Source organism: Hyperolius riggenbachi, chromosome 1, assembly GCF_040937935.1.
Source record: "Hyperolius riggenbachi isolate aHypRig1 chromosome 1, aHypRig1.pri, whole genome shotgun sequence".
In the NCBI taxonomy this organism is placed as follows: Eukaryota; Metazoa; Chordata; class Amphibia; order Anura; family Hyperoliidae; genus Hyperolius; species Hyperolius riggenbachi.
In genome coordinates, this window is record NC_090646.1 from 469,864,460 (window position 1) to 469,882,762 (window position 18,303).

The window sequence follows — 18,303 nt, forward strand, 5'->3', positions numbered from 1 at the left end:
GTGTGTGTGTGTGTGTGTGTGTGTGTGTGTGTGTGTGTGTGTGTGTGTGTGTGTGTGTGTGTGTGTGTGTGTGTGTGTGTGTTGCACATTGTATTGATACCAGTCACTGCACCTGTGTGACTGCACATTGTATTAGTCAAGTCAGTGCATACAGTACCTTTTACTTCATCCCCCAATATGGGCAAAACAGGCAGAGGCAGGCCACCCAGCAGGTCTGTTCGAGGTCGTGCTGTCGTAATTTCATGCGGCCCTGGACTAAAGTACAGTGTTCAGAAGACGCATGCCATCAACCCCCAGATTGTCAGGATGTAGTTGACTATTTAACACAGAACACCTCATCTTCCTCAGCTTCCGCACGGAAGCGTGACATATCTTCCTCCTCCTGCTCTGATTCTGGCACCCCACTTAACACTCAGTCGGCCGCCACCACCCCAGGACTCAGCGGTGTGGAAATTTTTTTGTGTGTCTGACTCAGATGATAGCAATGCCATCTGTACCCTCTGCCACCAAAAACCAGGAGTTAGCTCACCTGGTAACGACCTTTTAAGTAACACTCCAGGACAGGTACACATTGAGACTTGGCTCCTCCCAGGAACAGGAAATATCCGTCAGCCTCTCTATAAATCAAAGATGGAGCAAGGGTCAGGCAGTATAATATAAAGGAACAGGAACAATATACTAAACATAACCCTATTATATTACATTTACATACACATAACATAACATGTATATCATGCAATATTTGAGATATATATGGGGGTGGGTACCCCCACCTGTCCTGGAGTGTTACTTAAAAGGTCGTTACCAGGTGAGCTAACTCCTGGTTTTTCCAGTAACACTCCAGGACAGGTACACATTGAGATGATAAGCAAGAAATCACTCACTAACCTCAGGGTGGGCTAACTGCCTTTAAGACAGTTCTTCCGAAATCTTGATCGGTTTCCGTTATTCGGTCCAACCGATAGTGCCTCATGAAGGTCCCCAGGTTCTTCCAGGTTGCCGCCTTGCAGATGTTCAACGGTGATGTACCTGCCCTGTAAGCCCACGTAGTTGCGGCTGCCCTGGTGGAATGGGCCTTCAAGTTTTCTGGAGGCTCCTTACCCATAATGCTGTAGGCTTGTATGATGCAATCCTTTATCCATTTAGCAATGGTCTTTGTAGATGCTTTCAATCCTTTGGAATTGCTTGCATAGTTGATGAATAACGCTTCCGACTTCCTGAAATCTTTAACTTTATCTAAGTAGGTCATAAGATTTTCTCTAACATCTAATTTATGTTGTCTACTTTCTTTTTCCGTTTTTGGATCTGTGCAGAAAGACGGTAATATTATCTCTTGAGTTCTATGGAACATGTCTCCAACCTTAGGTAAGAATTCCGGACTTGTTCGGAGAACTACCCGATCGTTAAAGAAAGAACAGTATGGTTCTTTACATGATAAAGCGTGGAGTTCACTAATTCTTCTAGCTGACGTGATCGCCACTAGAAATACTGTTTTTAGAGTACACATCCTCAGAGAATCCTCATCAAACTCTTTAGATGTTAATGCCTGCAGGACTAAAGACAGATCCCATTTCGGAAATTGTTTGATCATAACTGGTCTATTTCTTTCTATCGATTTGACAAATCGGATTATTAGAGGATCTAATGCTAATTTTTTATCTAAGTAAACTGATAATGCCGATATCTGGACCTTAATTGTGCTTAAGGCCAGTCCTTTCTCTACTCCCTCTTGCAGAAATTCTAAAATTGTCGCCATTTCTGTTGAATGGAAGTTTGAGTTTTCTAACCATAAATTAAAAGTTTTCCAGTACTTCTGGTATATTAAACGAGTGTTTTCTTTCCTACTCTTCAAGAGAGTATTCACTACTCTTGCAGACAATCCCTTACTTTCAAGGACTGTCCTTTCAGAAACCACGCTGTAAGTCTCCATTTTTCTAAATTTGTTACAGCCTGGTCTTGTACCTGTATCATATTTTCTGATACCGGTATTTCCCACGGTTTGTTCACTAACAAGGAAAGAAGGAGTGGATACCAAGCCCTCTTGGGCCAGTTCGGGGCAATTAGTATCAAATGGCACTGTGATTTCATCAACTTTTGAAGTACCAGAGGAATCAAATTCAACGGCGGGAAAGCATAAAGTATGTTCTGATTCCAGTCTTGAGCCAGGGCATCTATTGCTAATGGTTTGTCCATCACATTGAGGGAATAAAACTGTTTGCACTTTCTGTTGAACTTGTTGGCAAACAAGTCCACCTGTGGTTCTCCCCATTTGTTTACTATTATCTGGAATAAGTTTGGGTTCAGAGACCATTCTGTATTTGTAATCTGTACCCTGCTTAATTGATCCGCCAGAACATTTAATTCCCCTTTCAAGTGAACTGCTGTCAAGGATAGTAACTCGTGTTCTGCTATATCCAGTATCTCCAGAGTTAAGAATAACAGTCTCTTGGATCTGGTGCCTCCTTGGCGATTCAGATATGAAACAACAGTTGCATTGTCCGACTGAATCTGAACGTGACATGCTCTTAGAAGGTGTATCGTGCTGATTATTGCCATTTTTACAGCCATCAGTTCTCTGAAGTTCGATGAATGCTGTGTCATAGACTGACTCCATACACCCTGAACCTGAAAGGTTTCCACGTGCGCCCCCCATCCTGACAGACTCGCGTCCGTCGTTAGGATCTTTTGTATCGGTAGTGACCATAGTCTGCCTTGTGTGAGATGTTGTACCATCTGCCACCATTCCAGACTGGTTTTGGTTTGAGAGTCTACTATCATTTCGCTGTCTAGTGATTTTTGATGTCTGTCCCATCTGTCCAGCATCTTCGACTGTAGTATTCTGGTATGCTTTAATGCCCACTGGATTGCTGGTGCAACCGAAGATAACAAGCCCAGGAGCTGCATGATCTGCCTGATCGTCACTGACTGGCATGCACAAAATTTCTCCACTTCGGATAGAATTTTTTGTATTTTCTCCTGTGGAAGAAATATTTTCTGCTGCACCGAGTCTACTATAAACCCCAGGAACAGGATTCTCTGTGTTGGGGTAAGCTGTGACTTTTCTTTGCTCACAATCCAGCCTGCATCTTGTAGTTGACAAAGTACAGTCTGTTTGTGTACCTCTAGTTCTTCTACCGTTCTTGCTAAGATTAGTAGGTCGTCTAAATACGGAATTATAATGATCCCTTTTTTGTGAATTGCTGCAATTAACTCTCCCATAACTTTGGTGAAGATTCTTGGGGCAGATGTTATGCCAAACGGGAGGCAGCGAAACTGAAAATGCTGAACTTCTCTTTCCATTTGCACTGCGAACCTTAGGAACTTTTGTGAGCTTAGTTCTATTGGTATGTGCCAATATGCGTCTTGCAGATCTATACTTGCCATAAAGCCATGTGGTATCAGCAGGTTTTTTACAGAATAAATTGACTCCATACGGAATTTCTCGTATCTTATGTATGGATTGATTGGTTTTAAATTTAAAATTATTCTGTATTTTCCGGACGGTTTTTGAACTAGGAATACTTTTGAGTAGAAGCCTTCCCCTCTTTGAATCACTGGTACTGCTGATACCACCTGCCTCTCTAGCATATCTGTGATGATATATTTTAATGCTTCCTGATGTTGAGGCAATATTAATTTTTTGGTCACTACAAATTTTTTCGGAGGCTTTGTGTTGAAGGCGATGTGATAACCTCTCTTTATTAAGTCTATAATAAACGGGCTCTTTGTTATTTGTTTCCAATGTGGAAGGAAATAGCCCAACCTTCCTCCCACTTTTAGTCTGTCATTGTTTTTGTGTGGCTGGTGTTTTAAAACTTGGTCCCGGTCTTTTCTGATCTTTATTGAAGGACCAAGCTCTCCTCTTATTTTGGTTTTCCGGTTTGTCTGACTGTCTATTCTGACGAAAAAACCTTTTCCCTGTTTTAAACTGTCTCTTTTTGGGAAATGACTTTTTCTTATTTGCGGTTCTTTCCAGAACTTCATCCAATTCTGGCCCGAAGAGAGTGTCTCCCACCACAGGTATGGAACAAACTCTATTTTTCGAAGCCATACTCCCATGCCATGTTTTGATCCATAGGTTTCTCCTTGCAACATTAGATATTCCAGCTGCTTTAGCAGTTAATCTTATTGATTCTGACGCTGCGTCGATTATATAGGCTACTGCTTTATGCATTACAGTCATCGAATTAATGAGTTGGTCTTTTGGCACACCTTTACCAATGCTATCTTCCAATTGCTGCATCCATAGTGCCAGCATTCTTGCCACGCAAGTTGTTGCGGCTGAAGGCCTGAAGTTGGCACAAATAGCAGGCCACAACCTTTTAAGTGCATATTCAATTCTTTTATCTGATTGATCTTTTAAGTGACCTAAGTCCTCGAAGGCCAATTCATCGTCTTTATTAACTTGTGAAAAAGCTGAATCTAATTTAGGGCTTTTATCCCACATTTTACTATCATCTTCTGCAAACGGAAACCGTCTTTTAAAACCTCTTGACATAAATAGTTTTTTGTCTGGATTTTTCCACTGATTTGATATTAAATTTTTTGTTGATTGATGTACTGGAAAAAACAGATCTTGCTGATTTTCCATACCCTCATATAATTTATCATGCATTGAAGATGGCTCGGTAACTGTTTTATTTAAATTTAAATCTTCGTATATTGCAGTCAATAACATTTCAGTCTCTGCTACTGGAAATTTGAACTTTGAAGGTTTATTTTCTGTCTCCTGCGCTTCAATTGAACTCGCAGAAACATCATCATTGTCACTCATTTCATCTTCATCTGATACAATAATTGCTTTATTAGTCTTGCTAGTAGCTTTTTTATGCGTAATGGGTTCTGATAAGCTAGGTTGCGTAGCCTGATCAGTTTGCCCCTCTGTAGGTGTATCTGGTTTGGAAGATAATGCTGATGCTTTAAATTCCTTCAAAGTGTCTTTTAAATCCTGTCTCAAAGCTTGTATATCTCTTTGAGAAGCGGATTCTTGTTTCATTACTTTATAGGTGCAATCCTTGCATAGTAATTTTGTTGATGCAGGATTGACTTTATTATTACACACAGGGCACCGTTTAGTGGTTTTTACAGGGTCAGGTACATTTGTAGCAGTGCCCTGAAACAACAAAAAAAACATAACACTCGATTGACTTTTTAAAACTGATATCAGGTCTAAAGATATTCACATTTATGATTTTGACTCATATAGAAAAAACACTGCCATATAATCATCATAAATATACTTATAGTAACTCATTTATCCTTTGCAGTCATATGTTACTATGGATAATATGCCTTTAAATAGGAGCTTGTAACAACATTTGCCATTATAAAGATCATCCCAGCCTGCGCAGTATCAACTGTGTGTTTAGAGAGAAAAGTTTAAACAATAATGTGCCCCAAACAACTTTTCCAAACTAGGCCACATGCAGCAAACATCAACCAACAATGCTGCGCACGGTTATCGGCTCCCACAGGAGTCACCACCGCTGCCCGGGTCTCAGCTGAGCAGTCTTACCCGTCCTGGCTCCTGCTCTGCTTCCGACATCTTCCACGAGGTGCAGAACGCTGTTTGCCGAGACTCCGGACGGCCGCCCCTCTTCACCCGGCGCAAGGGAAGTGACGTCACGCGACCCGGAAGTAGTTCCCGAGGTCGCGGCCGGAGGATTTTCCGTACTTCGCCTCCGCAATACGCGTCCTCCGGACGCTCACAACCCAGCCGTTGCCTCCGCGCGGTGAGTCTTCGGGGCAGCCCTTCCTGCAGCGAAACCTTCCCACAAATCAGGCCGACCAGCAGGGCTGAATCCACTGGGAGAAAGGACCATCAAGCAGCCACCCACAGGTACTCCACAGGGGAACGGACCTCCTTGTATCTTTGACAAGGCCCGCTCAGTGCCAACACCTTCCCTAGCCACCCAGGCTCTCCGGGACAGCGAGCACATAGAGAGACCTGGTTCCTGGACCAGGAAATATCCAATACTGCCTGACCCTTGCTCCATCTTTGATTTATAGAGAGGCTGACGGATATTTCCTGTTCCTGGGAGGAGCCAAGTCTCAATGTGTACCTGTCCTGGAGTGTTACTGGAAAAATTGAGCTGTGGAAAGACCAAGACCCGCGTAGGGACAACTTCCTTACGAAGGCACATGATGACAAAGCACAACCTGCAATGGGATGACCACCTGAGGAAAAGCAGCACACAAAAGCAAAGCCACACACCGCTGTGGAAGATACCAGGCCGCAATTATTTTTCAAAACAGGCGATACCCAAACTGTACCGTGATGATGAAAGCAAAGTGGTGTCATCTCTGGCACACAGCGTTGGGTCAAGGGTCCATCTGACCAGGTAGTCTGCAAAGCACGGTCAGGCCTGCCCGAAAGACTAAGTCAGTCTTCACACACAGCATCTCTGCCTGCACGCCGTGTGACTGCCTGCCCCAAGACTAAGTCGCTCCCCACACAGCATCTCTGCCTGCAGGCAGTTTGACTGTCTTCTCCGCCACCACCAACACGGTCCAGGACTCCAGGCGGATTCCTGAATTTTTAAGGCTGCCGCTATAATAATTTTTCTGGTGCGTGTACATGATTGCCTAATTTTTCTGGCTGCACTGCAGCTGCAACAACAAAACAAAAGGCATGTACGTGTCAATTCCCCTTCGTGATCGTTACCTTGCTGCGGTGAAGGGGCTTGCAATGACCGATGGCTATATGAGTGTCTCGGTGGGGGAGGGGGCACACCCACGATAATAAGGTCGTTGCTTCATTGTGGACAGACCAAATTCGATCAGCTGGGCAGTCACTGTTCTGTCATTGAGCTACCTCAGCCCGGCGACCATATGGGCTGGAAAGCTGCCATCACCTGCACTCTCATCATGGTGCACACCAGTCCAGCATGGCCGTCACTACACAAACAGCTGTGTGCGGTGCGTTACACAGTGAGTTTGTTCTGTCAGTGTGAAGCAGTACACTAATTACTCTACCTGATTGATGTATATGTTACGGCCAAAACCAGGCCATTTCTAGAACTGGCCGATTTGACGTCGGCCAAAGTCCAAAATGCTGGGAATTTCTGACATTGGCCGGCCAGTTCTAGACATGGCCAAAGTCAGTCGGCCAAAGTCCAAAACGCACAAATTCCAGAACATCCCGGGTCCTGTCCAGCACCATGAATGGCACTTCCGCTCTGCTCTGAAAGATACAGCATACTAATCCTTTTTTTTTTTAAAGAAAAGCATTTCTTAATTACAGCTGATACAAATCCTGCAATAAATCTGCAGTGTGTCTACATCCTGCTTTCTTGGGGGAAGACATTAACATCCTGTGCTTTTAAATTACCTGCTCTGCTGTGGAAGTCAGGTGACACAGGGGAGAGATCAAATTACAGTGGTGATTAGTCACAGATGAGGGGGAATGCATGGCTGTGGGTGCTTTGCTGGGGGGCTGTGCATGGCTGGGGGTGCTTTGCTGGGGGGCTGTGCATGGCTGGGGGTGCTTTGCTGGGGGGCTGTGCATGGCTGGGGGTGCTTTGCTGGGGGGCTGTGCATGGCTGGGGGTGCTCTGCTGGGGGCTGTGCAGGGCTGTGGGTGCTCTGCTGGGGGCTGTGGGTGCTTTGTGGGGGGCTGTGCATGGCTGGGGGGGGGGGGTCTTTGCTGGGGGGCTGTGCGTGCTCTGCTAGGGGGCTGTGCGTGTTCTGCGCATGGCTGGGGGGGTCTTTGCTGGGGGGCTGTGCATGGCTGTGGTGGGTGCTTTGCTGGGGGGCTGTGTATGGCTGTGGGTGCTCTGCTAGGGGGCTGTGCATGGCTGTGGGTGTTCTGCGAAAGGCTGGGGGGGGGGGGGTCTTTGCTAGGGGGCTGTGCATGGCTGTGGGTGTTCTGCGCATGGCTGGGGGGGGGGGGGGTCTTGGCTGGGGGGGCTGTGCATGGCTGTGGTGGGTGCTTTGCTGGGGGGCTGTGCATGGCTGGGGGGGGGGGGGGGTCTTTGCTGGGCTGGTCGTGGCTGGAAATGCTTTGCATGGTCGGGGGGGGGGGGGGGGGGCGGCTTTGCATCGCTGGGGGTGCTTTGCTGGGCTGGGGGAGCTTTGCTGGGCTGGGGGAGCTTTGCTGGAGGCGCCGCCAGGAAGCCCCGCTCAGCTCATCCCCTGCTGCCGCTAAGTACTCAGACCTCCGATCAGGGCGACCACCAGGCGGAGAAGGCAGAGCAGCGCGCACGCTACCCACCCGGACCCATACACTTCATATGCAGAAGTGTTCAATGACGTCACTTCTGCATTGAAGTGTTCGGGTCCAGCGGGTCTCGCGTGAGCTGGCAGCTGCTATGCCTCTCTCTGCCTCCCTGGTACGGTCGCCCTGATCGGAGGTCTGAATACTTAGCGGCAGCCGCAGCAGGGGATGAGGTGAGCGGGGCTTCCTGGCGGCGGTGAGCGGGACTTCGGGACTTGGCCGGCCACGTGAAGTCGCAACGCGTTCTGGCCGGCCAAAGTCCGAAACTGAAGCCCGTTTTTCACATTGGCCGCATGAGCCGGCCACTTCGCATACTGACCGGCCAGAGCCCTAAGTGGCCAGACTTCGGGTTCTGGCCGTAACATATACACATGCAAGATGTTTTAAAGCACTTTAGGCCTCCAATTTAGCATGCAATGTGATTTCTGCCCTTAAAACGCTGCTGTGCATCAAATCCAGATTTTTCCCGGAGACTTTTGGCATGTATCCCACTCCTCCATGCAAAAACTCAGGTGTTAGACCCCTTGAAACATCTTATCAATCACTTTTGTGGCCAGCATAAATGTTTCTCTGATGAAGCAGGGCTAGTCCCTGCGAAACAGCTGTCAGACTTCGCCATCCCCCCACTGCTGTAACTTGTGTGTGTCTACCCAGCCACTAATATAGCGTATTTTAGCAGCTGTGCCCATCTCTCTTCATCTCTACCTGACTGATAAATGTTTCTAGTTTTCAAAGTTCGCCTCCCCATTAAAGTCTATTGTGGTTCAAAAAGTTTGCGCGAGGTTCGAGCCATCTCTAATCAGCAATCAACAAAAGCAATTGACACTATATAGCATAACACACTTTGACTGCATGATACAATATACCCAGAGGAACACAGGGATAGTGGCAGCCTGAGGATTGAAAAATACAAGCTCCTTCTTGGTGACAGCAGTGTGGGACAGCCCAGTGCCAACAAAAGTTTATACCTTAAGGACACCTTGTTTTTTTTTTTAGTTTACTTTATGTTTTAATTTAGGCTTACACCTAATGTCTCTTGTCATGGCAAACCAGTTGCAGCAAGCAGCCACTCAGCAAGGCCACCATATATGTAACCATCTTTAGGGAATCGTAAAGCAGAACTGAATGCTTGCACAACACACAATACAAGTCTTTATTCTACATATAGTGGCTGAAGAAATCCACTGTTTTGAGTTCTGTTTAGCCAGATCAAAGTGTCTAATTGCCGTATTTTTGGACTATAAGACGCTCCTGACCATAAGGCGCACCTAGGTTTGCAGGGAAAAAAATATATATACTGAACCTGGTGCATCCATGGTGAAGGGGCATCTTGTGGATTATGCCTCCTTTGTACCTCATGCCCCCTTGTACCTCTGTCTGCCTCTGTCCTCCTCTATGCCCCTTTGTGTCCCCCTTGTGTCTTCCTTTAATCCCCCTGTATCCTCCTCTGCATGGGCACAGTACACGCAGTCCCCAACATTGTGGCAAGTTGGAGTTTCGTATTGGCAGGCGTCCACAAGTCAGTAACTCCCTGCATCTGGACTATAAGATGCAGTGACTTTTTTCCTCCACTTTAAGGCTGGTTTCACAGTGGGACGTTAAAGTCACATGTTACAGCAGCCAGTAACGCAGCCTAACTCATAGCACTGTAAAATCAATGTGCTGTTCACAGTGCACACGTTGCGTTACATAGTAACGCAGCACGTTTAAACAAAGTGCTGCATGCTGTACGTTATACTGGGCTAAGCCACGTTAGACTGTTTGCACATGCTCAGTAATGTTGGAGGAGGAGGTCTCCCCTCCTCCGCGGCCAGCCACATGGCTAATTAATATTCACTGCACTGTGGTGACTGGTGGTGGAACTGTAGTGTTGTCCGGATCATGAACGAATCGTTCATTTGATCCGGGTCTTTTTTGTGAGTCGAATCATCCGAATCATCACAATGAAAGATTCGGTTCACAGTGGAGGTCTGTCTGGAAGAAACAGGAACATACAGAATGTACAGTGCAGGGAAAGTCCAGTCCTGCTAGTCATTTCACCCCCAGTCTGCTTCCCTAGTAAAATGATTCAGTTCAAAGATCCGGATCTTTTCAATGATCCAATTTAAATGATCCGAATCCTTAAAAAGATCCGGACTTCCTATCACTAACCCGGAGCGGCTGCTTTGAGAGCTGCATAACGCAGCTCAATCTGAAGTCCAACTTCAACACCACCATGCGTTGCGTTAGGGGCACGTTATGCGACCATAACGTCCCCTAAAACGCAACGTCTTGGTGAGAAAGTAGCCTAAGGGGAGAAAAAGCGAGTCTTATAGTTCAAAAAAATACAATAGTTCTTATCAGCAACTATGAACAGACTGCAGGAGCTCTGCAGAGGCAGCTCTCCCCATACAGTAAACACAGAAGTTTAACCCTTTCAGTGCTCCCTGCAAAGTGAAATCAAAATGTAAAACTTTTTTTTTTTTTAGGATTTCCATAAATTGTAAATAAGAAATGTTTTTTGTCCATAAATGTTTTAAATGCTGTGGCTAAACTTTTAGAGCAGAGAGGAGACTCTGCGTTCAATTCCATTTTAACACTATTTATGTTGCCTGAGAGCTAATGCAAGCAAACTATTCAAATTGTATTCAGTCAAGTTGATCTTCACTTTACACAGATGTTGACAAGCCTGCCCACGGATTGTTCCAGTGCTATACCTTAGACTCCTTGTGTGTAGACATCCGCAGGAACGTCAAGAAAACATAGCGATGCAGTTTGTCCTGCACCTGCTGAACAGAGGGTTGCATAGGAGTACGGCAATCATATTTCCGGGGGGCGTTGCTCAAAAATGATTCCAGACATTTCTGTAGGGATTCATCAAATATAACCTATAGCAGACAAAACAGGAAAGAGGATCACAGAGGGGAGAAAAGTGGTATTTGATACAGCTGTGAAAATTGGGCAAGGAAAAAGAAGCAATAAAAAAATATGTAAACACAAGAAAGCTAATCAGTGCAATAGCTAAACATTATTAGTGTAAAGATTCAAACGGGAAACAATTGTGTCGTTATCAGTATAAGATGCTGCCATTTCCTCACCTGGCACCAGAAACGGTCATGTGGTTGTGATAGCAACCATTGCAGATCCTTTATGATAAAATCTGTCCTTTCTAGAAATTCTTCCAGCAGGGCTGATGGACCAGGCTCTGGCGGAGGAGTGTATGGTATAAAGTTTCTGGGCACGGCCCGCTTAGGGTTCTGCAGAATTACAAAGAAGCAGAGAAACTTTAATAACACGCTGAAACAGATCTCTAACAAGTATTCTACACCATAAATTGATTCACAAAATATAACGTAAGACAGTGGATTCATGAAAGTTTTACTGACAGCTCTGTGAACTTATGGGTTTGGCACATGTAAGACCTTGAAACTGCAACAAGTCTCTGAAAATGTGTCACTACTAAGGATGCGTACGTACACAATTCCAATTTTATTTGGCCAATTAACCACCTCCAAGTAGTATGAGAGCTTACCTACGCAATCTGTTCACAATACAGGTGCTCTCCATGTCCTGTGCTCCCCCAGGCCCATTCAGCTTGCAGAGTATGTGCAGTGGAAGCATCAGCACTTGTCTCACCTGCTATGGGCACCTCCAGCAATGAGTAATGTTCTCTCACCCTCACTGCTCCCGCTATTGCTGGCTTCTCCTATGTGTCACGTGTAATGACACAATCAGAAGTCAGTACTAGAGGGAATCGTGAGGATGAGAAGAGGTTGCACATTATTGGAGGTGCTCAGAGCAGGTGAGAGAAGCACTGCTGCTTCCGCTGCACATACTCTGCACTTGGCTGGGCTGGGGGAGCAGAAAACAAGGCACCATGGGGGACAGAGAGGTACAAGGAGACAGAGGTGACACAGAAGTGGACACTGGAGGTACATGGGGCAGAGATGGCAAGGTGTTCCAGCTTAAAGGGGTTCTTTTGCGAATGAGGAAAAAATAAAAAGTGGTTTATGCATAAACTATTAAAGACCCTTCTAAAATAGTTTCATCAATACAACATGTAATGTAAATAGTGACGGGTGACGGACTGGGAGGCTAATCCATTTGTTAAGGGTGTTGCCTACGTAGCTGCCTACGTAGTTTTCAGTGGTATAACCCACTTCTAGCAGGAATGGCCGTTATAGCTATAACAGCTGAGCTCTGCTGAGCTCCTCAATATGTGTTTACATTGTTCCCAGGCAACCACACAGACCAGGTGCAGGGAGTAGTTTGTGCAAGGAGTCATAAGCTGCTGGGAGAATGAGCCATGCTGGGAGAATGAGCCAGAATCAGTCCCCTCTACACCATATGATTCTTTGTCAGATTAGATCCAATATGATTTGATTCATTGATTCGATTTGATTCAATCTCAAATCATGAATCGGACATGTCAAATTGAATCAAATCGAATCAATGAATCGAATCATATTGAATCGAATCTGACAAAGAATCATATGGTGTAGATGGGACAGATTCTGGCTCATTCTCCCAGCAGCTTATGACTCTTTGCACAATGGACTCCCTGCACCAGGGTCTGTGTGGTTGCCTGGCAACAATGTAAACACATATTGAAGAGCTCAGCAGAGCTCAGCTGTTATAGCTATAAGGGGGATTCCTGCTAGAAGTGGGTTATGCCACTGAAAACTACATAGGCAGCAGTTATGGTTGTGAAATGAAAGTAAAAAAACAAAACAAAAAAAAAAAAACCCTTAACAAATAGATTAGCCTCCCAGTACGCCATCCGTCACTATTTACATTACATGCTGTATTGATGAAACCATTCATTTTTTTTTTTTTTTTTTTACTTTTTACACTATTTTAGAAGGATGTTTAATAGTTTATGCATAAACCACTTTGTATTTTTTTCCTCATTCGCGAAAGAACCCCTTTAAAGGGATACTGTAGGGGGGGTCGGGGGAAAATGAGCTGAACTTACCCGGGGCATCTAATGGTCCCCCGCAGACATCCTGTGTTGGTGCAGCCACTCCCCAATGCTCCGGCCCCGCCTCCGGTTCACTTCTGGAATTTCTGACTTTAAAGTCAGAAAACCACTGCGCCTGCATTGCCGTGTCCTCGCTCCCACTGATGTCACCAGGAGTGTACTGCGCAGACACAGACCATACTGGGCCTGCACTGTGCGCTCTTGATGACATCAGCGGGATCGAGGACACGGCAACGCAGGCGCAGTGGTTTTCTGACTTTAAAGTCAGAAATTCCAGAAGTGAACCGGAGGCGGGGCCGGAGCATCGGTGAGCGGCTGCGCCAACACAGGATGTCTGCGGGGGACCATTAGAAGCCCCGGGTAAGTTCAGTTCATTTTCCCCCGACCCCCCTACAGTATCCCTTTAAGGATCTATCACATTCATTAATTGGCAACTACCTGTATTCAAAATATGTTGGCCCTCATGCTACATGGAAGTGGTAAAATAAGCCAATCAAAACTGGATGTGTTGTGATGCTGGCCCCATTACACTCAACACATGCAGTATCCACAAACATGTGGGCAGCAGTAGAATGTATGGACATTGCTACTGTTAGATATTATTATGTGTTTTATTACAAATATGTCCTACTATGGCTATCATTCATGAACAGGCTGTCGGTAAACAGAATCAGTGCGGGAAAACACCGCTGGCGGATTTTTAGACTTCTGGGTGGGCATTCATGAAGATGTATCCACGTGCGGAAGCAGTGCGGAGATTCCCCGAACTAAGCTGGCGGTAGGCAGGCGGTAGGCTTGCGGAGACACGGAAGCTGCTGAGTTGATACATTTCTCCGTGTTCCGCTCTGCTGCAGCTGCCTGGGAGGTCTGTGTGTCTCCATTCACTTACATTGGTATCGCCACATCAGAGTGAGCGGTACTTCCCGACCTCACACCGCTTGCGGTGATCTTCATGAATGAGCATTTTGCTACATTTGTACCGATAATCACCGCACAAGGCGGTGATTTATCACTCTGCTCGGTAGTGTCATTTTTCCATGCGGAAAGAGGCTTTATGAATGCTGACTTTGCCGAGTGGTCGGTAAAGTCAGCTGTTTTAAGCATTTCCGCATGCGGAAATGCTTTATGAATGATAGCCAATATGTAAAGACAGGAATGATAGTTGCATTAAAAAAAAAAAACAAAGAAAAAAAAACACACACACACACACACACACACACACACACACACACACACACACACACACACGTCAAAGATAAACCCCTTTTGTATACAAAATTTCAGCTGAGTTTGCATTCATTTAGGCCTCTTTCACAGTAGGAAGCAATGTTAAAGTAGCAACGCAAATTGCAACGCCTCAAAAAAGTGGCAACGCAACTCAATGCCCCGTTATCGTCACATACAGGCATTGAAAAGTATGCTTCACAGTCATTACTGAGCATGTGCAAACAGTCCGACGCAGCTAATAACTAGTATAATGCACAGCATGCAGCACTTTCTGAAAACACTACACGTTACATACGTTTGCACTGTGAATGTTGCACATACTTAGTATTGCTGTGCATTAGTCTGCATTGAAATATTTTCTAACGTGCGACTTCAACGTCGCACTGTGAAAGAGGCCTTATCGGTTTCCAAACACAGGCGGTCTGTTATAATTTAAGTATTATATGATTGAAGTCGTAGGCCTCAGTTACCTGAAGTCTCTGTATTCTATATTTATTTATTGTGCAGTGAATTTCCAACATGCTAGATTCACATACAGCAATAATAGGCAGACAATTTCTGAATCAAGACGAACCACTCAAACCAAATCTGAACTTTCCAGCAACTGTGTCATAAGAAAAAATAAAGTTGCCAATTATACACATAAATTTGCCACACACTGTTCGTCCATGCCAACTAATTACAAGCCCATAGATACTCATAAAGAACTAAAAATAACAACAACAGAGTTATAAAACAAAAGCACATTCACCCCATATGTAATGAACCTACGTCACCAAACACTGTGGTTAGTATATCCGCTAGTCATCCTATTAGTATGCCCTGTCACAGAGCTCTCACCAGCGCTGATATGTTGTACCGTCTTCCTGTCTCCGGATCCGTCTCCGTAACTTGCAGCTCATCTAATGCTCGGCTCGGCATAGTGCAGGAGGCAGAGCAGCTGACACAGGAGACCCGGGATAGTCAGGGAGGGCAGGCAGGAGAGAAGCCGGGTTCTTTCAGCCGATATCGGCACCAGCAGATCATACGCGACACATTCCTTCCTGCTCTAACCTAACCAGCGAATCAATGCGCTGAAGGCAAAGCTAGGGCAGCTACCGGCGCCGACCACTGTCTTCACTGGCGCCATGTTCTTGTAGCCACGTCTCCGGAATAATGGCTTCCAAGTTGTGCTTTGAATTTGTAATAAAGTAAGAATGACCAAATAAGATAGCGGGAACCCAAACTTCCCCTCACAGGACAACTGAAGGGAGAGGGATATGGGGGCTGCCATTTTTATTTCATTTTAAGCAATGCTATGTGCTAATCCTCTGTCTCGAATTCTTTCAGCCATAGAACAAGCATGCTGGAGATCAGCAGTTTCTGACATTTGGTTGTCAGATCTGACAAGATAAGCTGCATGTTTGTTTCTGGTGTGATTCAGACACTACTGCAGCCAAACTGACCAGCTGGGCTGCCAGGCAACTGGTATTGTTTAAAAGGAAATAAATATGGCAGTCTCTATATTCTCACCTCGGTTGTCCTTTGACAATAAATACAATAGGCCCCTGTAGCAGGCGTCTAAATTTCCTGCTTTGCATTTAGTGTGTGTGTGCGTGCGTGTGCATGTGTGTGTGCAGGGCCGGCGCTACCATAGAGGCAAAGGGGGCAATTGCCTCAGGGCCCCAAAGCCTGTAGAGGCCCCCAAGGTTTCTCTCGCCAACTTAACTGTTGCTTCCCAGGACCCCACACAGTCTTCGGCAGAGCCAGGGGGTGTCAGCCCCTGGCTCAGGGGCCCTATGGGGAAATCTGGCTGCAACAAAGGGTCTCTAATGCCGGATTTTGGTTGGGGTATTAATTTGGGGGCCCCCAGGTTAATTTTGCCCAGGGCCCCCTATTGTTACTAGAACCGGCCGTGTGTGTGTGTGTGTGTGTGTGTGTGTGTATTTATTCTTTATTCTGTAATCTCTCCTCCCTGATGTCAATCATTATTTTGATTATATGACTTGCACCACTTGATATCAAACAGATTCCAGAGGAATCTGATTGAAAATGTATTAGGATTCCACCACTATTACGCTAGGAGCACACAATACTTTTTTTGTGGTTGATTCTCCGCATGATTGATTCTCTGCTCAATTCTCTGCTCAATTCCCCTATCTTCTGCTCGTTTTTCTTATCTTTTTTCCATTCACTTCTATAAGAAATTGAGCGGAAAACAATAGAGCGGAGAATCGGACATGACGAAATGTATCTATTGAAGGCATCTATCGGAACGATTCTTCCACAAAAACGAAACGTGTGTTCCCAGCTTAGCTTTGTACTGATCAATTGTACTGATCAATGCACTACTAAACTATGCAGCAGTAAGTCACCAACACCAAACACACACTCCCGCATAATCAATAAAAGAATGGCCTTTACTGGTAAAGCTTGGATCAGTTATCAGTACTTCAATCAAAAAAAACATTCAAGAAAGCCCTTGTTTTAAACAGATTTGCCTTTAACTGCCTTGACAATTCCACCACAGTCTTATGCTAGGTACACACCATACAATTTTCTGTTAGATTTTCTCTTAGATTTATCTGCCAGATAGCTTTTTTCCATGTTGTAGGTAAATCTAACAGAAGAATCTAACAGAAAATTGTATGGTGTGTACCTAGCATTACACCTGAAAGAAGTGGAGGAAGAGCTAGCTGCTGTGCAACTCTTCCTCAATATATTGGAAATAGGGCTTGACATGGAAATTACAGGATTAGAGGCCAACCTGAGTCCAGTACAGACTTCACATCAAGACACAGAATTTGTGGCCCTCCATTCCAGTTGATCATTTAGAATTTCACAGGATCCAAGAGACACCATGCACACAGATCAAACCACCACAAGACATTATTGTATTCAAATTTACAATCATCTACTAGCAAGACAATCAGCTATGTTCTGATCCTCCCCTTTTACCATAGTTAATAGACATCAAGTAAATTCATACATGCTGATCCTGATGGCTCATCTCTTTCATTACAAGTGTTGATAGCTATTTAAGTTCATTTTTTTTCTCATTCACAGCACTCATACTTTGCTTTTGTCTAGGAAGAAGCAATACACATTTTGGAGCAGCCGAGCTCCATCCTCCTAACAATGTTGATTTGCGATCATCTTAAAATGAAACATAGAGATATCCTGTAGATAATATGACAAGATACCTACACTGTCACTAGTCATCAAAAGCTTTCTGTGTATTAAGAAGCAAATATCGTTTATCTTGAAATCCACCTCCCCTGGGTGTCATTCAGATGACGTTTGGAGTCATCCACACATTGGCCCCATTTGGATGCCTTAGGACACCCACTGAGACTTTCAAGCTATGGTCTTGTCTCCTTAGTCAGGCCTCTTCCCCATCTCCTTTTACTCTTCTTGTTCTATATCCTTGTACTTTTCTCTCTGAAATAGAACAGTTTCTCGACAACAGTTCTTGAGACTAGATTTAAGTCATTCCACAGTTAAACATCTGTAAGTATGATGTACTTTGGTGAGCTATGTATCCGATATCTGTGAAAGCACTCAATTTAATCTCATTACCGCTTTTTTGAGATTAAAAATCTTTCTGCATAAAGCTCAGGACTTTGTAACCCTAGTAAAAGAATTAAACTATTTCATTACTACAAATCTTTTGAGTCTGTCATAGTTTGCTTGTAGTAAACTCATCCACTTCTTGGTAGCCTGGGAGTTGGGCCCGATTTACTAATAGGCACAGTAGGCATGTCTGTATTGTTGGCTGTTGCTGAAACATGACTGTATTTGCTCCTGTAGCTTCACATGTAATGGCTTTTGTATTTGAATGTTATCTTGTTTTTTTCTATGTTAAAAATAGGAAGTGTTTACAATGTCAAACGGAATGGGAATGGAGCGCACATGGACAGGAG

General features: G+C 44.9%; 2 protein-coding genes across 2 annotated transcripts in view; both read right to left on the minus strand.

Moving 5' to 3' along the window:
* The window catches only part of ASCC2 (activating signal cointegrator 1 complex subunit 2), a 54,543-nt gene extending 39,062 nt beyond the window's left edge, over positions 1-15,481 (minus strand). The window contains exons 1-3 of the mRNA XM_068240415.1: positions 15,242-15,481; positions 11,292-11,450; positions 10,911-11,081 (exon numbers count right to left, since the gene is read on the minus strand). Of these exons, the coding sequence (XP_068096516.1) occupies positions 10,911-11,081; positions 11,292-11,450; positions 15,242-15,322 (411 nt within the window). The 5' untranslated portion in view covers positions 15,323-15,481. The remainder of the gene's footprint in view (positions 1-10,910; positions 11,082-11,291; positions 11,451-15,241) is intronic.
* On the minus strand, positions 557-3,776 carry LOC137554323 (uncharacterized). The gene is made up of 2 exons (XM_068271497.1): positions 889-3,776; positions 557-617 (listed from the first exon to the last, which is right to left on the minus strand). Exon 1 carries the CDS (start codon positions 2,930-2,932, stop codon positions 890-892), a length of 2,043 nt encoding a protein of 680 aa, XP_068127598.1. The 5' UTR covers positions 2,933-3,776; the 3' UTR covers positions 557-617; position 889.
* Positions 15,482-18,303: the final 2,822 nt, after the last annotated feature.